This window comes from Pipra filicauda, unplaced genomic scaffold (genome assembly GCF_003945595.2).
Source record: "Pipra filicauda isolate LSUMZ 115617 unplaced genomic scaffold, ASM394559v2 scaffold127_size2900866_pilon, whole genome shotgun sequence".
Lineage (NCBI taxonomy): Eukaryota > Metazoa > Chordata > Aves > Passeriformes > Pipridae > Pipra > Pipra filicauda.
This window is the reverse complement of record NW_024103740.1, coordinates 2,608,219-2,631,548: the sequence shown is the minus strand read 5'-3', so window position 1 is coordinate 2,631,548 and position 23,330 is coordinate 2,608,219. Positions and strand designations below refer to the sequence as shown.

General features: G+C 41.6%; 2 protein-coding genes and 1 long non-coding RNA gene across 3 annotated transcripts in view; 1 reads left to right on the top strand and 2 right to left on the bottom strand.

Annotated features, from left to right (window-relative positions):
• Positions 1–6,783, bottom strand: part of MOSMO (modulator of smoothened) — a 29,702-nt gene extending 22,919 nt beyond the window's left edge. Inside the window, exon 1 of the mRNA XM_027726265.2 lies at positions 6,578–6,783. Coding sequence (XP_027582066.1) covers positions 6,578–6,683 — 106 coding nt within the window. The 5' untranslated portion in view covers positions 6,684–6,783. The remainder of the gene's footprint in view (positions 1–6,577) is intronic.
• A 444-nt stretch (positions 6,784–7,227) lies between these two features.
• LOC120325071 lies at positions 7,228–8,874 on the top strand. The gene is made up of 3 exons (XR_005566882.1): positions 7,228–7,475; positions 7,609–7,795; positions 8,653–8,874. It is a non-coding gene; the product is annotated as an uncharacterized LOC120325071 (long non-coding RNA).
• A 2,519-nt stretch (positions 8,875–11,393) lies between these two features.
• LOC113990654 (cytochrome b-c1 complex subunit 2, mitochondrial) lies at positions 11,394–23,215 on the bottom strand. The gene is made up of 14 exons (XM_027726260.2): positions 23,110–23,215; positions 20,734–20,826; positions 20,459–20,608; positions 19,930–19,994; positions 18,896–18,952; positions 18,445–18,569; positions 16,953–17,050; positions 16,461–16,518; positions 16,200–16,295; positions 15,126–15,325; positions 14,790–14,870; positions 14,168–14,244; positions 12,765–12,918; positions 11,394–11,928 (listed from the first exon to the last, which is right to left on the bottom strand). The coding sequence occupies exons 1-14, from the start codon at positions 23,143–23,145 to the stop codon at positions 11,845–11,847; spliced, it is 1,374 nt and encodes a 457-aa protein (XP_027582061.1). The 5' UTR covers positions 23,146–23,215; the 3' UTR covers positions 11,394–11,844.
• Positions 23,216–23,330: the final 115 nt, after the last annotated feature.

Below are 23,330 nucleotides of genomic sequence, written 5' to 3'. Positions count from 1 at the left end.
CTTTGTTTCAAGACTAGCGTGAAAATAAGTGGGAAAAAGTTAAGCTGTTGTGAAGTACCTATAAAAAAAAAGTAGGTCAAGTTTAAAAGTTTGACCTACTGATCTTCTTTGCTTTGGCAAAAGTACAAATGGAGTTTATGTAATGCTGCTTACATGTAAGTGCTGGCTGGAAACTGAACAATACAAATGTTTTTAATAAGCCTCAGCCATTAACAGGATTCCTTTTTTCGTTATTCCAGACACTTTTTAATCTTTGTTTTGCAGTACACACTAATGAATCCTTCCTTCTAGGATTCATCAATTTAAATCACTCTTGTGTTGATTTCAGTGTCAGTTTGTGGCAGCAAATGTGACAGACACACGTAAAATCAGCTCTAAGCTGATTTAAAAAACCATCACTCTTTGTGAGACACAGGTAAGTTCCTGAAGCCACAGAGCTGAAGTCTCACCAAGGCACCTTTCCCACAGGTTGTACTTCTACACAGCAGCTTTACAAAGTACCATGAACTTTAACACTAATTAGAGAATGAGGAATTCAACACCATCTGGTTGAAGGCAAACTATTAATTTTGTACCTTCACATGCTAAAGAGAAAACAAAACGTGCATCTCACAGGAGCAGTATCAGTTTGTATTTGTTAAAAAGCAGATGTAAAACATCAGTTTCTCAATGGACAAAAACAATTGGCTCTCTCATCTCTGCTCTGGCAGGCTCAAGTAACCAGGCTGACACAGCTCTCTTTCATGGGATTCTTCCTACACATAAAATAGTTCCATATGTTTAAATGTTGACTGATTGAGTAAGCACAAAATTAATTCATTACAACAATGCCTTTCTATTGATTTTTCTTGTGCCTTAAGGCCTGGTCAAATACAGAACCCAAGCACAATTCAAACACTCTTCTTTGTCACATTTTTACATCTACAGTCCCCAAGTGGAATGGAAATGTTCACTTTCAAGATGGCACGGACCCTCCCAGAACTATTAACAGACTACTCTTGATAGAGTAACCAAATTATACAGGGTTTAGATTCTAGTTCTTATTTGGGGTTTGTATTGTTGTTTTTAAGGCACTGGCAACATCTCTGAAAGGCAAGTAGTTGGCAGTGCCTGCATCTTAGGACCAGCAGGTTTTAATCACAACTCACCACCTTTCCCTCCTTGCTCACCCATCTGGGAGCATCTGTCTAAGGAATGTGTTTTCCTGAAAATTTTGTTCCAGAATCTAATTTTAGCACTCTGATGTTCAGATGGCTTAGGAGATTGCTTTTCAGCACTCACCTCTTTCTAGGACCTGATGGTACATAATTCTTCATTCTCTGTATCCTCATCCTTTTTTTTGTATTCTCAGCATGCAATCCAAACAGGTCCATGAAAGGGCAAATAACTTCTCCTGTCACAGTCACTACACGATAGCACAAGAAACATGAGGAAAAAGTAATGTTGTAGGATTGCTTCCAATCACATCCCATCATCCTCTACTGAGAAGAACTGGGAGACATGTGCTGTGTTTTGAGTGTATTGCAAGATGCTTAACAAAGATGACCAGAATCCTTTTACAGCCAGTTTTTGAAAAGCCAACATACATCACAGAAACAAACCACTGTCTCCTTCAGTGAGCAGCACAATGACTGCTCTATATCATGATTCCTCCACAGAGGAGTGTTGTACATGAACAGCTTCTCAGCACAGGCCCTAAAGGGCAGAAGGCAGTGGTAATATGCCATCCTGATTTTTACATATCACTAGTTTTGGAGCAGACAACTATACTTAGAACAATAGTTCCAGCTGGAACTCAAGTTTGCACGCTCTTTAAATTGTTGATGCTTTATTTATTTTATCTATTCTATTCTATTCAGAAATACTAATTAATTCAAGTACCCTCATGTGGTCTTGGGTTTATTCTATGTAGAGTCAGTGCTCCAATTAGAGAAAAATATTTCAGTGGTCTCAAGCTCAGCAGGAGCCAGGAATCACTGCTTGGTCACATCACCTGTGATAGTTCATTAAGCTGATCCCAACAAAGCTACAGTTCCTCTGTGAAGCAAAATTCCTCAGGAAGAGCTATGACATGCAGAGGAATAACACTGAACATCAGTAATTTTCCACTTAGTACCAGACAACTTATTTCACAGGAGCAGGGAGGTAACTGCCTCAGGAGGGACGGCCTGCTGCGTATGGCTTGTTCTCCTAGAAGACCACAGATACCACTGAGTCAGGAATCGTGCTTCACAAATAAAACTACAACTCAGAATGCAAACCCAAGAACTACACATAACACTTGGGAAGATACACAGAAAGGCAGCATTTGTAAACAGGCAATTTAAAATAAGTGGCATCTCATAGATTCACAATTCACTCTCATACTGTTACTGCACAGCAAGATACAGAATGTTTGATACAGAAGTTCACATGAAAAGTAGAATTCCTAACACAAGGACCTTGTGCTTATGTCACAGATGTGAGATGAAATTGGAAGCTCTGCTGAACACCAATATCACCCGGGTCAGCACTGCTGTGCATATGCTGAGTGGCCTGGCCATAACATTATACTCAATGTTCCCTGGTGATCTATGGATCAGCATAAGAGGATGTGATATATACTTGCTTTAGGAGTTACCCATCAGAGTTAAGCATCCTTAAATTCTGACATCCATATGAATTTAATGAGTGCTATAAAAAAGGTACACGTTGTTCTGTAAATTGGAATCAAGTGAACAATCATGCTACATAGGAAGGGATGACTAAATCACATAAACAAACTGATAGCTTAGCTTTCTGAAGGGAGATTTTATTTGATTAAATTATCTTCTTGAATTATTTGACCTATCCTAAAAGCACTTCAAATTGTCAAACCCCACACATGTACAGCTTTTAACAACTCTAATTTCAACTGTGCACACTATTCATACCCTCTTCCCTACAAAAGGGTTGAGAGCTGAAGCTTAGAGCAGCTTCTATCCCCCTTCCTCCCCTACTGAAGGCAAAATATCAAAATCATTAAAGACCCTCCCACACAAAAAAGGAACATATGGAGACAAAACTATCAGCTTATAAAGTTCTTCTCAAAAGAAGTGTAGAGATACAGGAGCAGAATTCCTTCCTACTGAAATCAATGGCACTTTAGGCATTGGTTTAAATTAAAGCCAACTCTGTCCTTATTTCTCACACAGTGTCAGTTTGATAAGAAAAGGCTGTCAGTGCAAGAATACTGAGCAGCCACTGGTTTCCAGATTGGTTATCAGCACTTGCACAGCACGAATAACAAAACCTCACTGAGAACTCTCTGAAAGAAAAATCCATTTTATTTTCATCTTTCCTTTATAATCTTAAAGATGTATGAAATACCCAAAACTCAGCTAATGAACAATTCTTACAAAACTACACAAAGAGCCAATTGGAGACTTGGACCCATGTTCACAAAGGTGTGGTTCAGATAAGCATCTGAAACCTTCAATGATCTTGGTTGCACTCCTTTGCTCTTAATTGCAATGCTGGAGAGAAATTTTTATAGCCAACACTTTTCAAATGACTGTAAAACTTATCTTTACGAGTAAGATTTAGTAGACTAATCAGCCCTTCTTCTATATTGATTCTACAGAACATAAGCTCCTTTAAAAAAAATATTGACAACCACCTAGGTTTTTCAGAAAAGCTTTAAAGCCACTGATTTATTTTGCTATCCAATTTAGCAGAAAATCATCATTATCTCTGGAGTAAGAGGTACGTATTGTTTAGCATTCAAATCAGAACAGATTCTTTTTTTTTTTTTTCCCTGAAACATAAGCCCAGGTTCCCAAAATGAATGGCTGTAAACAGCTCTGAATGAGCCAATGCAGTGCTGCCTTCCCAGGATTGGCAAGACCTCTGCTCTGTGCCATCCTCAAACAGCTGCAGTGTTGAGGAGACCAGGCTGTTCCACGCTGCCTTTCAGCAGCCAAGCAGAGAGACACTGTTACCCCCCTTCCTCCTCGGGACTAGGCTGACTTGTAGAAGCAGAAATCTAGAATAATTCCCACAGGAGATGGACCTAAGAACACAGAGATAAAGCAAAGAAATATTTTCTTTTACAAAACAGTTCCTTTCACCAGCAGAGTGCAGGATGCTTAAAAAAACCCTTGTTCTGAGTGGCACATATGGAAGCTGGAGGCCTTGGATGTGCTCCAAGCACGGTAAGTCTGCTGAGAGTGCCTGAATGTCACCAGCAGCTGGGACAGGTTTTACCATCAGAGCTGTGCCCTCCTTTGCCAAATCTCTCCCCAGCAGGCTCTGGGTAATGAATGGCACTCATAAAAGCATTCACCTCATAATTCAATACCACCGTGTTTGCTACAGGAAGTCCTCGGTTCAATGGGCATCCTCACACTTCCTTTCTTTGCAGTTTGGGCAAAAGGCTCACTTTAGAAGCACTAGAAATATACATTTATGTTGCTTTTAACCACAATTCTTATAATAATGCATTGAATCCCCTATCAACAAAAATCTACAAAAGAGTCACTAAGGAAGGATGACAGCTAGCTCTCCTTTATGGTTTTATCAAGACAGCAATTTGTTTGGCTTCAAAACATAGCAAAGAGTAGAAAAAAGACTTAGGTCTGTCAAAACACTATTTGACTAGTGAAGTCCTTCAGAAAAATCCACACAGGTTTCATGTTTGCCAGCCTAATTAAAAGTAATATTGTTAGTTGCACCTCAGAAATGGCAGATGATTCTTAAGTAATCATCCACCGAGTAACCAAGAAATAATGATTGCTACTTATAATATTTTAGGAGATAATTTTTGTATTATAAAGGGATATCGAACATTTTTGTCTAAGAAAGAATGTAAAGGACTGTGCTTAATTCCCAAAGGACCTTCTTTTTCCTTCAGTGCTTTTTTCAGAATAGTTTTTGTTATCTCACTTCTACATGGGCAGAGAGAAACCAACATCTCACACATTGCACAGGATCTGCTAATGTGAGGCAGGACTTCAGAAAGACATACTTAAATATTTAAAATTAAGATTATTTTATTTAAGCCCCTGAAGCTCATTACTGCAGCACTACTGCTAGGTGGAATTCTAAGCGGAAAGAACCAACTATTTTATATAGCCACAGGCAGGAAGATCATCACAATTAGCTACAGGAGGAATGGGGAAGTCATCTGGGGAGTTACTGAATGCTGCACTTTGGGAAGGAAAGGGACTTGTTCCTCTGGTCTGGAGCACGTAGGAAAGGCCAGGTTCTAGACTAGAAGCAATTCAAACAAGCCATTAGGACAGTCTGGTCAGAGGGAATGCCCACTCATCAATCCCTAACAGCCAACATTTTCAATACTCTAATTCATTAGAATAAATGAAATATGACATAATCTGAAGCACAATCCTTTTACATCACACTGAATATTAGCCATGAAAGATGCAAGCCAGACAAAGAAAATTTTTTAAACCCTCAGCAAGAATTTATGACAGAACTCTTTGCACCAAGACCGTTTTTCTTTATACTAACTTGTGGTTTGCTTCAAAGTTATACATTTAGGAAAAGTCATAGAATCTCCTGAGTTGGAAGTGACCCACAGGAATCATCAAGTCCAGCTCCTGGCTTGGCACAGGACAACCCCAAAAATCTCATCATGTGCCTGAGAGCACTGTCCAAACACTCCTTGAGCTCTGTCAGGCTTGGTGCTGTGACCACTGCCCTGGGGAGCCTGTTCAGAGCCCAACCACCCTCTGGAGGAAGAACGTTTTCCTGAGATCCAATCTAAATCTCCCCTGACACAGCTTCAGGCCATTCCCTCGGGTCCTAATGCTGGTCAAGGTGGTTAATTTAATTTCATCTGTTTACAGTAAGGATGACTTCGTTTCTTGACACGGAGCTTTGTGTTCCCTGGGGACATGACATCAAAGAGCGGCCCTTCTCCTGTTATCTCTCCCTGCTCCACTGATCAGACTATCCAGGTCCTTATCAACAGGCTAAACTAAATTGTTCATACAAACAATTACACCCTTAGCAAGAAGAGAGACGCACAAATCCTTGTTCTTTTAAAGAAAACAGTGTCACATTCTAAAATAAAAACCACATGGGATCTAGGCTTAAAAGCTGATAAAAATCAGCATGCAGGAGCAAAAGGAAAAAAAGAGATGAAGGAAGGCAAGAACTTCCCTGCAACAAAGGAAACGTCAGTGTAGTACGAGACACTCAAAACCTGCCACGAACTAAGCGAAGCCTGATCTGATTCCCTGTCCAAGGTGACGGCACCCGGGAGGCACAGGCGGGGATGCAGAGTCCAAGGGGGCTCCACGGCTTTGCGGGACCCCTCGGGGGACTGGGAGGCACCGCCGGGGGCTCTGCCCGGGCCGAGGGGTCCCGCCAGCCCCCTCCAGCCGCTCCGCCCGCACCCGCACGGGGGGGGCCCCGGGAGCCCCCGGGACCCGGCCCGGCCGCCCGCCCGCCCCGTGCCCAGCGGACCCTCGGCACCTCCCGCCCGGGTAGCGGCTCCTCGGGGGAGCCCCCGGCCCTCCCCGCGCTCTGCTCGGCCCCGGCACCCCCGGAGACCCTCCCCGGCCACCTGCCGGGTCCCGCCGCCGGCCGCCCTCACCTGCGGACTCGCCGGTGTTGATCCAGTCCGGGTTCGCCAGGCTGGCGATGGCGAAGATGTCGGCGGCCAGGAAGAGGCATCCTGAGATGATGGTCAGTTTGTCCATGTCCTCCGGCGCTCCGGCGGCTCCCGGCTCCGGCCTCCGCCCGGCTGCCGCAGCGGGCCCGGGCCGGGGGCGCCTCACGGCCGCGGCTCCATCGGACCCGCTCGGCGCCGGAAGCGAACCCGGCGGGCGGGGGGGCGGCGGCCGCTCCGGAAGGGGAACCCGCGCTCCCCGCGCGCGTCCCGGGCGGGGCGGGGCTTCTCGAGGGGGCGGGACCAGGGCAGCACGGATGGGGCGGGGCTTCCTTTAGAGGGGCGTGGCCAATGCCGAAGTGGGTGGGGATCTCCGGGGAGCGCGCAGCGAGTGGGCAGGGCTTACAGCAGGTGGGCGGGGCTTGTCGATGATGGGCGAGGGCTGCTTGTTAGTGGGCGGGGAAGGGGGCGGGGCCGGCACGAAGGGGCGGGCTGTTGAGGGGCGAGGGGCGGGGCCGAGTCCGTAGGTGGGTGTGGCCTAGTGGAGGGGGCGGTGCCTCAGCGCGGGTCTGTCGTGAGGGGCGGGCGGTGCCGGGAGCCCCCGGTCCGCCTCGTCCCAGCCCGGCTCTGCCCCGAGGGGGTCCGAACACTTTCCCCGCTGCTGAGTAATCAATCCCCTGCCCTCATGCCCTGTCGCATCCCAGTCCCCAGAGGTGTTTTTGAACCAAGAAATGAGCCGCTTGGTCAGCGCCAAGGGCTGCGGAGCTGTCGCAGATCTGTCTCCACCACAGAAATTGCCTCCTGTTTTTCAGCTCACTGCTCTCTATCTGTTGGGCATGAGCCTAAATTTCGGAGCTGCTTCTGTCGCAGTGATGAGGACAGGGTAAGGGGAAGGACTGAGGTCCCTCGGGGTTGCGCGGCTGTGGAGCCCCACACACGGACACACGGCGTTGTGTCTGTGCCGTGCCTCTGCAACAAAACCTAATTAATCCTGGCTGGAAATCTCACCCAAACAGAGCCGGTTTTGATGGCACGCTTTTCCATGGATTCAGAACCGTGGGGAATCCGTAGCCAATAAATGAACAATGCACCAGTTGTGGGAAACCAGCCCAGTTCTGGCCACAGTAAATCTGTGCCTTCGATATTGCCATCCTGCTATGGGAATGCTGCAGCAAACGAACCTAACAGCCCCCACATCTACAGGTACTTGGAAAATACCTAATTGCTTACATATTTTTTCCCTTTCGACAGCAAACACTCACTTGTTTTTTCCAGAGCAGCACGACTGATCTATATGGAACATACCGGGAAGCCAAGTGGGTGATTGTCTGTGCTGTTTATTTTTATGTAAATCTTTTGTGTAGACAGGAGACTATACAAACAAAATGCAGATGTTAGTAAAGTAATCTTAAAGTGTTCAACAGCAATCAGTAGGATTTATTATTTGGAAGACAAACCCTGTACTTACATTCAATTGAAATTGCCTTTACTTGACAGATTTTCTTAAGGGCGAAGGAAATAATAAGGCTTTTGATGAAAAACGGCTGAAATTATTCCCTTTAAACCAGGAAAAATTGGTGCATGGAAGAAATATGGATTTGAAAAATCCATTTGTTATAGGCATGCAATATTTTCTTGAAGACTTTAATAGCTGGAAACTCCTCTGTTCTATTATTTTGTGCCCTGTTCCCTACCTTCCCTGAATGTATTGCCATTTGTAATGAATACTTAAGTAACAGCACTATTGCTTTTTCACTCGGCAAAATGTGTCACTTTTTAAGAAATAAGTTTCTAAGTAAAGTAAAAACGAATTCCAGTATATTTATTTGCAGAAAGCCGGTTTCTAGAGTACACTAACTTTTTATAAGTATTGCTATTATGGCTTTTTGGCAGCAACTCAGCAGGCAATGCCTATCTACAGAAGCAACTAAGGATGAGAGGCTTAACTGCTTGGACAATTAAGAGTGGGGACAGCACCTGATCAAATGTCTCTTTAAACTCTTTATTGAAGAATGATATCACACTTTCAACTAATAAAGTTTTCCTCTCACTTTTCAAAGGGCCATCATCAGCACTGGAAAACCTCTCAGCACACACTGATTGCAGCACTGATGGCAAATATCAGGATGGGTGAACAAGGATTAGCTCTCACAGTGTTACTGGATGGGCAGTATCTCCAGATAACAAACCTTGTTAGGAAAAGCTCTGCTAAAACCAGATAAAAAGAACCAACTGTGATATTCAAATGTAATAGCATTGAAAATATTCTTGTTCTGCATTTATGCTTTGAGCCTTTCTCTGATTTATTTACACTTAGGCAGATCAAAAGAAACTCTATTTAAAATTACAGAAAAAAGAAACCAGCACAAACTGTATAAAGCTCAGTGCCAGCATTCCATTGTGATAAAATACCTGTGATCTTAAAATAGCTCATATGGTGACTGTTTCATAATCAGATCAAGATTTAAGTTTATACATTTTTCTCCAGCAAAAACAGATTTCCTATTCATCAGCAGGTTTGTCCAAAAATATTTTGACTATTACCTTTATGTAGCAACTAAACTTGAATAATAACATTCTTTGTTCACTGTAGTATTGTTCAAGTAATTTCACTCTACAAGTAACACAAAACTTCCCAAGGCTTGAAATTAATTTGCCTTATTGTTTGCTTTTTTATTTCTCTTTATTACACAGAGTAGTTACAAAGTGGCAATGGACTAATCTCTGTGCTTTAACAATCCATGCAGGTGTTGACTTGCTAAATGCTTTAAACCTGAAATGAACCACATCAGTGCTAGCAGACCACTTATTAAGGGTTTCTTGTGGAACATCAGATACCTGTATTAAACTTGTAATTGAAAGCTCTGTAAATGTGACTGCTTCACATGGGTCCCCAGACCAATTACATCAGTCACATGGATAGAGTTTGGAGATGATAGTGTGCTACATTAATTCCAGGCATTAAATTGTCTCTAACATTGGAATCTGTGAAGCAAAGACTTGAGTGTAATGAAGTAATTTAGAAATTTACTGTCTGTACAGTGAAAATGCATATCTTTAAATCAGAACAATTTTCCCAGCATTGCCTTTATAGTCTGGGCAGTCCTTTCTTCTTGCACCTTTCAGAGAGAGTTAGTATTCCAAGCACTAGGAAGAGATATCTACTTGTTTGATGAAATACAGTACCTCTTTTTAGGAAAGGCTTTGCCCTTTTGATCCAAGTATAAAAATCAGTGGAAAAATCCAGAGCATAAAATAGAAATGGATTTGAACTAAGTACTTTCTAATTATTATTTTCTTAGGAGTTGATAGTTTTCATCTATTCCCTAAAACACCCCCTACGGCATACAAAAGTATATGTATGGTACTGATTTGATTGTTGGTTTGTTTCATTGTTTGTTTTTTTTTTTTTAATCTATAATTAGAATACTAATCATTGAATATTAAGAATATGCATCACTGAAACTAAGCAGTTCTATTTGCAACAATTTGAAGAAGGCAAGCCCCAAAAGCATTTTCAATAAAGGCTATAAGAACAAGGAGTCAAATTATTTATGGCATGTGATGTGTTCTATGGCTCCTTGCTCTGCAGCAAACAGAGGTAGTGCTTGTTTAAGCCCCGTGCTGCTGTGCTGCAGTTCAGTACACAGTGTTTACTGATACTGCTCCTCTGGGCAACTGGTTCTGCCAGGCTGCAGACAGAGCTTTAGTTTGCTGCACATTGACCCTGCTTGCCTTTTTTCAGTCCCCTAAAAGTCACAGGTTAACACAATAATTGCAAATCCCTCCATACCCCATCTTGTTATACCCCATGGTATACAGACGTGCTGGGCCTCCTGTCTGCTGTTCTTGGCTGCAGTACAAACTGCAGCTCTGTGCTTTCCACTGGCAGCTGGTAAAAAGAACATCATTTGCAGCCTTAGCCCTGAAAACACACAATCAAACACAGACAAACCCATCCCCATGCTTTCTGCTGGAATGCCTCGGCTCTTGTAGGCACCTCCTACTCATTCCCTGGCCTCTCCTGACAGTGTCTTGCACCGTGCCCATGTGAGGGCTGTTTTGACGTGCCCTCTGCTGCCTCCACAGGGAGCATAAAGTCTGGCTGGCAATAAAGTCACTGAAGTCAGAGGCCATGTCCATTTGTCATAGCCACAGATCAAGATGACTGCCAGCAGCTGATTATACCAAGAGGAAGGTCTTGCTCTAATCCTGTAAAAAGCTTATCTGTTTCTTTATCAGTTTAACTACTGACAGTACTTAAAGATTAGGATTTTAAAATTAAACAGCAGGAAAAAATAAGCACTTCTTGTGAGAGCCATGGCACACAGCTTTTCAAAATATATTGCTCCCAATGCTAAAGGTGGTCCACGTAGTAAGTACAATTAATCTAGTTGGGATACAAGGCAGTTACAAGTTTTCCCGAGGCACAAAGTTTTAATAGAAATAAACCTCAGAGGCAGGGGAAGGAACAGAAGTATTAAAATGAGATAATTAGGCTAGAACAGCAGAAAGGAAGCTCACACAGCAAGGGGCTTTCCAAGAGATTAAACCTCTAAGCCTATGTTTAAATAAATCATTTGCTATGCTGAAAAATCAGAAAACGAATAGCTTGCTTTTGTTGACTGAACTGCAACTTAGCTATTAGAGTCCAAACAAAATAGTATGACTATAGACAATATTAATTTGATATTAGAGGAGCTTCAGAACTAATGACCTTGTCTTTAGAACAAGTATCTGAAATAAATGAAGACTTCCTGATTAGCTAACAGACAAGTAGCAGTTGCAAGCTCTAAGAAAGTCTAATATAGTCAGCTTTATTTGAAGGCCAGTTTCTTCATTTACTGGATTTAAGGATGGCAGAGACAGTCAAAATTCAAGAATTTTTCCTGAACATACAAGAATACATGGACAACTACTGGTAATTACAGTATTTGTCTTCATCACAGTGATAAATTTTTATATATTTATTTTTTACATTGACTAAAACTCACGTTGTTTTTTCACTGTAGTTTTCACCTTCAGTGTACAGAGCCAGATTTACCAGCCTTTTAGATACCATTTTCAGTGAAAAAAACTCAACACAAAATGTATGAACTCAGCACTTTATTTGATGAGTGCAAGCCCACAATTACTCCAGATTAATTTTCTGAAAGAACTGAATTCATAAATAACAAGTTAGTGGTAATTTATTTAGAACATGGGTGACTGAGAGCTCAGGTCCATCTTGAATCTGTATCTCAGTTTTGTTTTTACAACTCATCAAGGAAAGGAGTATTTCCCAAGTCCCCACTAGCTGCCATTGATTTCTTCCCACTGACGAACTTCTTTGCAGCCTGAAAATGAACCAGGAAAGCGGCTGTCAGGAAACACTCACTGCAACAGCTTCCCATGCTGCTCACAGCCTCAAGTCACTAAACCAAACAACACATCCTGACACTAGTATAACATCATGTAAACAATCTTCTTTTGGTTGCATAAACCTAATTGCTTCTAATCCAGCTGTTCATTACTTTATAGTCTAAACACAAATGGCAGAATGACAGTTGGATATAAAAGGCATAAACTCCAAAAATGGTTATTCTTAGAAAAATTATTACACCAAAAAATACAGATCTCTCCTCACTACTAAAGCTATTGCCAGTTTCTGCTGCAGCACAAATAAGCAATGAATGTAAAAAAAGCAAGTTTTATATCTTAGAAATTCTCTTTCTGATAGATTTCTGTATGAAGTTTGCTTCACATAAAAGGCACAAGATAATGTGCAGGAGCAATGCAGCTTAATCAATTTATCACTGAAAGCCTAATTGTTTTATTAAGCACATCAAATATTCTAGACTCAGGAATCCAAAAAGACACAGAATCACCTGCACTGGAACTAATATGAAGTTCTCCATGAATCTTACTTGGCAATTTTGGTAAATTTAAGTGAAGTAGATGAGAATTTTACATCAGTCCTAGCTACACTACTTACAGTGTATTGGATTAAAGGATCTTCTGTCAATCAAGTATGTAAAGACATCAAAAGATGGGATTTGTAAATGAATTGCCTGTTTTTTAAAGACAGTATATGTGTGTGTTTACAAACACGCACAAATGAGCATCAGTTTTCCACAAAAACAACCCTCACAGAGTGATTAAGGAACACCTGTAGATGCCAACAGATACTTACATTCACAACATCAGCAGTGGCTACAGAGTCGATTTTCTGAGCAACAGCAGATGGTGACGTGTGCGTGCCAGAAACCAGCGACTCGGAGCCAATTTCATTCAGCAACCCTTGTGCTGTCTCCACTGACATCAAATAGTTGGCTTTCAGCTGATTTCTGCCATCAAACAAAGCACGAAGAATGAGTGAGCATCTGAGTCCTGCTATCACCTTCCCCACCACCCCTGTAAACACAAAGAGGTTTTGGTGCTTTTTAAGTTTTCCAGGTTGCTCTCCATTTTGCAAGGTTTCCCTTTTCAAGTACAGAAGGGTTCCATAGTTAGGAAAGTGTCACTACAAATAGCCCAAGCATCAACATGACAGGTATTTGAACACCTACTGCCTCCCCACATGGTCAGAAGATCTCTAACTCAGGATTTCTGTTTGAAGTAACTAATGCAGTTAGGCAAACTACTCTATGAAGTTTAAACCTAATGTTTCTCATGAAGCACAGATGCGTGCAGAGCAATTTTGTTTTAAATGACAAGCAGTAAATGTAAATGGTCAGTCTCCTTGTGCAATAGTTCCATGTCTTGTTAAAAGACAGCAAGTTCACACTTTTTTCTGTTTTATGCAGTCTCACTGCTACATATGAAAATCTTTTTTTATAAGCCAGTCCTTTTTTTTTTTAAATACAAAAAGATAGAAAATTATTTATTCCAATAGCAAATTATTAAGTAGCTTGGTATTTCCACCATTTAGCTACTAATGACCAAAGTAGAACCAATCATGTCTAGGCTATCAAGTTTTGAGTAATTATACTTTACATGGAGTCTTATAAGTATTTTACACATGCAACACAAAATTTTCCTACTGAAGTGTTGGTATTACTGTTTCTGTAATACTAATTTCCCCACCCCCATCTGAAACATTCCTAGGGGCATGTATTTCAAGCCCTTGGATGGAACATCACTAGTTCAGCACTTCACACTTGCAGACCCTCATTACTATTATTCTTTGAAGATGGCACAGATTGCTTAATATAATTGTTTTGGGAATTCCTGCAGTGCAACTGTAAAGGGAATTACCTAAATAAGGCAATTTAGGATTCTAATTTAAATACATCTTAATACTACAGAATATGATTAAAACAACAGCATCTGCTGACACTAGCTAATTTCTTATATTGAAAACATGAACACTTACCTAACAAGCTTTTATTAGGAAATAACACTACTGGAGAACCAGTACAGCTTTGGAAACCAGTACTGACAGCAGTTCAGTTTTAATGCAGGACCGTGAGCGGTTCCCCATGGAAATAACTACAGGATGAAAAACTCTGCTGTACAGTCTAAGTGTTTGACAAAGTAGCTACATGCTAAGAAACTTTTCCTTACAGCACACGAGCCAGCTCTTTACACACTTACTTTGCCGTTGTGACCTCGGCATCGGTGACACCGCCCTGAGCAACTGCCTTTACCTGGTTCAAAGCAGCTTTAATGACCTGAGGAAAATCACACCATTTAAAACCTCTTCCCACATTTAAACTTCAACATGTTATTTCTATGATCTGGGATCTTTGAAACTTCAGGGGAGAGCAGCTGACAATGTTAGGACTGTCTGCCTGAACACAGTTCTGAACGGCTTTATAACAAAACTAAAACCACTGTAATAAATGCCCCAGTGAGAGACACAGAAACCAGTGGGGATTTTAACTGCACCACAACTTTAATTTATATGGTCCCACCATTTTTCATGAGAGTATTCAGTTCTGCAAGCTTCAAGGGCCAGCTTACAAATGTAAATCAGCAATTGCAGTCAGTAATTCAAGGCACTTTACTATTTCCAGTTCATATTATGTATCTGTCCTTCCCAGAAAGTAAGTCTCATTCCCAGCTTACAGAGCTTGGTCATAACTGAACATGTAGCATTCTTATACAGGAAATCAAATGAATTTCCTTTTTTTTAGATGAATCAGTCACTATCACAAATCAAAACACTACTTTGAAGGTTATGTTGTTAATACTTAAATTCTAATCAGCAACTCACCTCCCCGGTATTTGCAGCCTGGGATATGGTATAAATCCCAAAGAGCCCAGAATCAGAGTAATTAACATTAAATGCAGAAGCCTGCAAAAAACAAACATCATCAACTGTTTCAAGTACCAGAGCAATTCAGCATCAAACACAGGAAAATAATTACTATAAGGATCTAAAGTACTTAATTCAGGAAGCTAAACTCCATCTGTGCAGAGCAAAGATCAGATTGGAAAGCTTCATTGATACACTGTAACGTGTACAAGAATGAAATAATTAAGACTGCAGCCGAAGGTAGTAGCCTTTCAAAGATAATACACATTTTACATAAAATATTACAGAACTTACATCAAATGGCTGGCTAGTTGCTTTAGCAACAGCCTGAGACAATTTGCTGGTAACACAGCTTCCCCTCTTGACAAGGGGCCCAGCACCTAAAACATGCTGAAGAACACTGAAGGCATTTGCTTCTGCACTCCCAACAGCAGCTCCTTCTGCTACAACAGCAGCATGCACAAGGCTATCACCATTCTGTTTTCTGATTTCTCCTAAAAATACAAAAACAGAACAAAAGGTAGTAAGTGTTCAGTTAGAAACCACTGTGCATTCAGAGGTATGGAAAGGAAATATTTCCCTTTCACGAGAGGGAAACCAGGGTCTGAAGTTACTGCATGTCTACTCAGGAATACACCATGAAGCTGTTAGTAGACTGTACATAATTTTAAAAGTCCTTTACATTCAAAATTTTCTTGCAAGGACAAAACCAAGTACCTCACTATGCCTTACTTGAACCTGATCCTAAACCATACACAGTGTGGAATGATAAAACTCAGCAAGTCTCCACACAACAAATATCCAGAAAAGCAGTGCACCTTCTCTTCATAATAATATTTATTCTGGTTTATAGAAACTGGAGTTATTCCAGTCAAATATTAAATGTTGGAAACTTTCCCCTCCAATCTCTTTAGAGAAACATCCAATACTCCAACTAACCAGTAGCTGTCGGTATCAGTGCAAGATACTGCTCTGAAAGAGCTAAGCATTGCTTTGACTCACGATATTTTAACACATCTTCTCTAAAAAGAAATGCTACCTCCACTTCTTGACAGCCCTTAACCTACTCTTAAAGGAATCTTACCAAAACTGCCAAGAGAAACCACATGCCAGCTTGTTTTTCACTTTATAGAATAAATGATCCTGCAGTTGATCTTGCAGATCTTTGTTGAAGATCTGGGCTCAGTTTTATGGCAGAACTTTCCACGGTGGGGAATAATCCTCTGCTTATTTAAATGAATAAGCAGACATGAACTGTCACCTCCCATGTCCAGCATTTAGTACAACTATATAGTTTTCAGTTGCAAGTTTGAATAATACTACATTTATAACAGACAGGAAATCAGTCACTCAGAACAAGAAACTTACCCCCTCGATAAACAGCCTTTGCACCAGAAGCACCAGCTCCACTTCGGATATTTAGGAATTGCTCTGCCACTTTCTTTAAGTCAGAGTGCTTCACACCTGCAATACAAGTTATTCCAAGTAATGCAATGACATTGAAAAGCTACAGCAGTCAGATAAAAGCGTGTGAAGTGTGTACCACAACACTTTACTTTTAGAGAGAACTCCAATTTCTACTGGAGTTCTCCCGTATGACCCGCAGAGTCCATCCAAGAACACACGTACCTATTCCAACGAGAGCCATTCTCCCACTTGTGAAATTGTTCTGTACAAAATGGTGAAGCTGCAACAGTAAATTCACGTTTTAGGGTATTTTGTATAAAAACCAAACATCTTGAGTGTGTTTCTGACATACCCCTTTGTACTTCTTCATGCAGCAAACCCCAACGCTTCCAAAAGGAACTGCCCATAGAATGGCACTTTATTGCATTCCCCAGTGACAACCAGAAAACCCTTTTATACAAGAACACCTGCATTTCATTGACAGCCTTATTATCAACAGAAAGCCACTGACAACAACCACCTCTCTAAGTGTGAATATGAGTTCTGTACCCAGTACTAAAAGCTGCATGAAAATAAAATTACTGGAACACTAGACTAATAAGGTAGTAAATGCTAACTGTATATTTCCTAAATTAATCTTCTCTCACAAGTGACATCATCTGTTCCTGATAAAAAAACTGAAGCAGATTCCTCACACAACACAAATAACCCTACCTGCTCAGAAGTAATTTTTCCAACTCTGTAATCTGGACAGTACAAGGGGTTTGCCAGAGCATTCTTGTAAGCTGCAGCATGCAGGTTTTCCAGCACTCCTAAGAGGAACAAAGTTTCAGTGATGATGGTTAATGTAACAGACACTTGTAATGAAGATTCTGAATGAAACTAAACAAAACAGAGCTGTGGTCCACTTCAAGGACCATGAGATCTGCAAAAGCAGGGCTGGAATAATCCAATCCACATGAAGTTTCATTCAAATCTTTGAGCTGGAGCAACCTGGTCTGAGGCCTTCTATCCTTCTGTAACTTATTAAAAAGAAACCAAAACAAACTAATAACTTGTATATTATCAACACTTTTTGGCCTCAACAGTAAGCTATAAATGCAATTAGTGTGTGGGGAGGGGGTGCAGCAGAAAAAAACCAGCAATCTTTTAATTAGTTTCAGAATTATCATCTTCACTGTAAGCATCCCTTGTTCTTGAGGAAAGAACAGGCTCTCTGTAATACTGTTTGTAGCTTTGTGAGGGGTCTCATCTATCTCCCTATTGAGATGAAGCATGCCAGTGTCTTAAATTCCCTCCTCTGTTGTTTTTTCTTGTATCCAATAGCATTCTACTCGTTCCTGTTTGATATTCTCCCAGTATTTGTTCATAAAGAGATGACAATCCTTTCTTCATAGCTCTGTTTCTGAACATAACGGTAACTGGAAATATTAAATTACTATGAAAACCAACCTGCAGTTGATGCAAGTTGAAAACAAAACAAAAAAAAGACTGTAACTCTGATTTAAAAAAATAGTAGGACTTCAACATAAGCCAGAGATTTTTCCAACATTACATTGTCACCTTCAGTGGATTATGAAGGTGAGCATCCTTCAGAATGGTAGAGATTATCCTTGTTGTGCAGAACTACCTGGGTGATCTTGGATGACTTGTGTTAATAACACAAGATAAAGTGGAATAGGCTCGATCTGGCTGAGGCTTTGTGTGTGTCTTTTTGTTTTTCCTTAAACACAGAAACCTAAATTTACAATCCTAAAGCTGGAATCCATTTTCAGGGTGATGAAAATACATGTTGTTTTTATACCAAAATAACCATATTCAAGAAGTCTTTTGTAGAACACTGTTTTCACACCAATGAGTAATACCTAAATAGTTTTCACTACACAAGCTGTTGCAAGTACATTGTCAACAACAGTCATGATTTGCACATTCCTTGGTTGTACTTCAAAAGAATTAAAAAGGTAACATGAAAGCTGTCAAGAACGGTGTTAACTGTCTTCAGTATTTACTTGCTAAATGTTATCACGGGCTGGAAAAATCTGTGTATTAAAAAAGTTCCATTACAACAAAAAGATCATACCTATCAACAGGCTGAAATATTAAATGGTCATGTGAAAGAGCAAAAGGGAAACTATTTTTTCCACATTTTTTTCATTTTGGAGGAACTCTCACAGAGCCAATGCAGTGGATTAGAAAACACACTTACCAACTTGAGGACTCTGATAAGCAATTGCTTTATCAACTTTCAATTTTGGCTGAAGATCAGCTACTTCCCATGGTCTGAACTCTGATGCTGTGGTGACATTAAGAAGATACTCCATTACTGTATCACTAGACAAAAAAAGTTACACAGGCATTAACCACAAAAGTAACACATACTTCTGCAGTTCAAACAGATCTGCAAGCAACACATTAACAACAAAATGTACCAGAGCAGTTATCACCACTGCTGTACAAAGTACAAGAATTCAACTTCAGTTCTGTAGCATTCATACGCTCAGGAATATGACACAGAAGTTGAATATTAATATACTGATTAACTGATTTATTACAGAAGCACAAGGACATTCCTCCCACCCTGTAAAATGACAGCTCTTTACTACAAAAAGTTTGGACAGAATGCAGTAATTCCCTTTACAGCACATCCAGATACCTACACGTAGTCCCGCAGACATTCAACACTGTAAGCAATCTTCTCTCTTGTTGAGTACACACTAAAGGAGAAAAAAGCAAAACCCATTTCAGCACAGAACATAGAAGTGGATTTTCCCACATTTTCCACATTTATTGAATTCAGCAGCAAGATATGGACTGGAATAATCATTTAACCTTAAATCTGCTTGGGATGACTGTTTAAAGGAGTGATAATACAAACACTGCAAAACCAGACATAATTAAAACTCCCATCTTCAATATTCAAGTAATAACAAGTGTCATGTGACCAACAGAATTTAAGATACCACAATAATTCAAGGTAAAACAGCAAACAAGGCTGAATAGCAAAACAAGAAATATATATATATATGTATTAAATAAAGAAATTTAAAAATTATTCTCTTTGGGCATAAAACATAATAAGTCTTGTCCTTTTGCTTCGATGCATTTGTTATTGACAGGAACAGAAAAGGGTAGAGTCTCAAGTCTGTTTTTAACCAAATTCTAAATAAAACAATCTTACTGGATGATTTCAAGATACATTGCAAGAAATCAGGCACAGCGAGATCCCTCTTTTATTTCTCTTAGTCTTGTTTTCTAGGCTTTAAACTCTCAAATCACAAAAGGCAACTACTGTCTGAATTGTTCCCGAACTTGCAGTATGATGAGTAGTATCTATTCACAAAAGATGGAGAAAAAAAATAACCTACTGACTTCAGCAAGTTTAATCTTGAAGTCTGAAAAGGTAGAAAGAAAATGTAAGCTTTCTGGACAAATTATATTTCTTCCAGGTACACAACATTTATATTTTGCTTACTGAAAGTTCTCTGTAAAATACAAATCCCGAGTGCACTCTTGGAGCTTAGTAAAATGTGAAGTACAAGATGTTCCTTGATAACATTCACTTTTCAAGTACCAGTTCCACACTGAGCTTATCCACCTACATATTGTTGTGCATATTATCTTCTGTTCCCTTTAGTCACAGGGCTCATTTGCATCTTACCAAGACAGATGATTTCTCTATGTGGTTACAAACCTCAGGCTGCCTCCAACAGCTTCAATGCCTCGAGTAATCCGGAAGGAGGATGCTCCTTTAGTAGTCTGTGAAAATAATAAAAAAAAAAAAAGGCAACTTATAATTCTAGCTATTTAAGAACAGGTTTGGGGTTAATGGCAGCAATAAGAAAAACTATTCAGAAATATTCCACACACATGCACAAAATTGAGTTTGTGTCAGCCACCTAAAATAATTTTTACTGCAGCCTAAATAAAATAATCTATGTGCAAAGCTAGGTATAGATATACTATGTATATATATATATATACATACACTTTCAGGCACCACAGGAGAGCATAATTCTAAAGAAATATTTCTTCCTGTCTTCCAGGAAGTAATGTCATTTCTCCTGCACTCAAACCAGGTAACCAAGTACCAGGGTCCACTGTTTTCCACTTTACAGGATGTTACATTAAATTTTTTACCGTAACATTTATTTTTGCAATAATAAACCTTTGACCACTGCATCTACTGCATCAACATCATAACAAAAGGAATAAGCACCTACCAAATTAGATGCAAGACGAAGCAGGTGAGCAGTTCCCAGGTTACTGGTGGTTTCATATCTGCTGCCCGTTTTAATAAACACACCAATTCTTGAAGCTGGAGAAAAGTTTTCCAGAGATGCAATAACTAAGCCATTTGGTAATTTTGTGATCTGTATTAAAGAGGAAAAAAAATGGTTTAGTCATTCACTGGAAGTACAATCACAGCTCTGCTTCGACTGAGTTTAAAAAAATAAGTTAAAAGGAAAGAGAAATAAATACCAGTACTCATACTGACCTCAAGATCCTCAGACTCTGGAGATAATTTCACTTTTGCTGCAGTTGGTGAGCTTTTAACTTTAGGAGCTACTTTAAGAGAGTAAAATCTCTTCTAGAAGAGAAAGCAAAAGAGAATGGATTTCCTTAATTCATTTATCATATGTTCCATCACATACTGAAGAAGCAACTAATTTTAAACTAGAAATACAATGAAAGATTTCAAACCCCAGAGTAAAAACAGTGATTCCCATGTAATTACTCTGATTATTTTTTACATCACTGTTGAAACCTGTGCAATGATTTACACAAGCTTTCTGGAAGTTCAAGAAACAGCACTGCAAGAAAGCTTTTGTTTTTCCCCTCTCTTTGCTGCTGTGCAGTGGGAATCTCTCCTGTCCTATACAGTCTGTAGGACCCCTGCATAGCAATAACTGAACCAGCAGCCACATGTGCAGCACACCAGCTTGGAGATAACTCTGTATTTATCAGGTGTAGGCACTTAGCTCCTGAAGAGTCACCCCTCAGAGCACCAACCTGTCTACACTGACTGCTGCACACAAAGAGGACACGTAGGCAAGTCCTCAAACTGAAGTTTGGACCTGACAGAGTGGGTCCAGAGGAGACCATGAAGATGATCAAAGGGTTGGAGCACCTCTGCTATATAGACAAGCTGAGAGAGCTGGGGGTGTTCAGCCTGGGGGAGAGAAGGCTCTGGGGAGACCTCACTGCAGTCCTGCAGTACCTTAAAGGGGCTTATAAGAGATGGAGAAAGACTTTTTATCCAGGCAGACAGTGACAGGATAAAGGGCAATGGTTTCAAGCTGAGAGAGGGCAAGTTTAGATAAGGTGTTAGGAAGAAATTCTTAACTGTGAGGGTGGTGAGGCACTGGAACACGTTGCCCAGCAAAGCTGTAGCTGCCCCACCCCTGGAAGTGTTCAAGGCCAGGCTGGATGGAGCTCTGAGCAACCTGATCTAGTGAATGAAATCCCTGACCATGGCAGGAGGGTTGGACCTAGATGGTCTTTAAGGTCCCTTCAAACTCAAACCAGTGGTTTGGTTACAAAACCAGGGGCTAAGAGTTGATATGGCTAACAGCATAATTAATCTGGGTGCACAAGATTGCTCATCAAGTTCACATTGGGGGGACCCAGGGGTCTTAGCTGTATAAATGAAAACAAACAACTTCATGTAAGGCAAATTAATACAATGCAACCTCTTCTAAGAACTCAGACTGGTGAATAAATATGCTAATAATTTCAGGAAAACAATTAACACAGTCCAACCTTTTTCTAAGAAACATGTTGAATGTGTATATCTCTACAGTATAAATAAACTGCTAATTCAAGGGATAGGAGATATCCCTGCGTGCCTGACACAGAAATAAAGTGATGCCTGCTTTCTAATCCTGCAAAGAGTGTTGGAGAATTTTATTGATTTTTCAGTTACAATTCCATGACACTAGGATTCTAAGAACCAGAAGCAGTTCTTCACATAGCAAAAGCCTTCCCTTCAGCAGCTGGCAACAGAAATGACAAGACTATCAATTTCGAATCTGAAATTTATTTCTTTCCATCGTCTTTAGAAGATGCTTATACTTGTAGAATAAACTTACATATTACTCTTATTTTCACATTAAAAAAGTAACTTCATTCTCATACGTGTCAAGGTGAAAACTGAGTGGCAGCAGCACCACTGCCCCCAGCTGTAGGGATACTAGTGATGTAATTGCCCTTGCTCTGCCACAGGCTGTTCCGTGTATGAGTCTGGGAAAAACTCCTTTCTTCCCCCACCAAAAACTGGGTACGACACCGAGTTTTAACCTCTAAGCCTTCTTATTTATCAATTACTAAATCATGTCTAAAACAACCACGCTGTCATTCACTCAAAGTCATTCTCCCACTCGGGCGCGTTTCTCGCGGAGCTCTAACCCCGGTTCTATCCCGCTGTCCCAGCTCCACGGGAGCCTTTGCAGCGGGACAAGGTCTCTGCCCTCCCGCCTGCGGGACAGGCCGAGCCCCAACGCCAAAGGCACCACCGCGTCACCACAAGCAGCCGGATCCCCGGAGGGGCCGCTCCCCCCTCGGGCGCTGCCGGGGGCGGCTCCGGTGCAGCCCCCGGGGCCGCTCCCTGCCCGGGCCCGGCCCGAGGCCTGTCTGACCTTCACCCGCCGCCACACTCCTCTGCCCGCCCGCCCCGCCAGGCCCCGGCCTTGGCGCCCACCGCGACCCCGCCGCCAGCCCCGCCCGGGGCCACGGCCCGCCCGCGCCCCCCGCCCGGCTCCCGCCCCGTGCCCCCGGGTCAGGCCCGCCCGCAGCCGCCGGGGCGCGGACAGCGGCCGTCACGGCCGACTGTGCCTCTCCCGCACCGCCCACGACGTCCTCGCGTCCGCCTCACCGAGAGCGACTGCGCGGCCACCGGGAAGCCCCTCATCGTCCCGCGCCCCTCGGCTCGGCCCCGGCCAGGACAAGATGGCTGTGCCGCAGGGACACTCCGCCTTCCCGGCACGCCCCGCGCCGCGCTGACCTTCTGGCGAGCGCAGCCCCAACTCTACTGCTCCGGCCGGGCGCGAACAGCGCCACCGCGCTGGCACCAGGGGCAGTGCGCCTCCGCGGAGT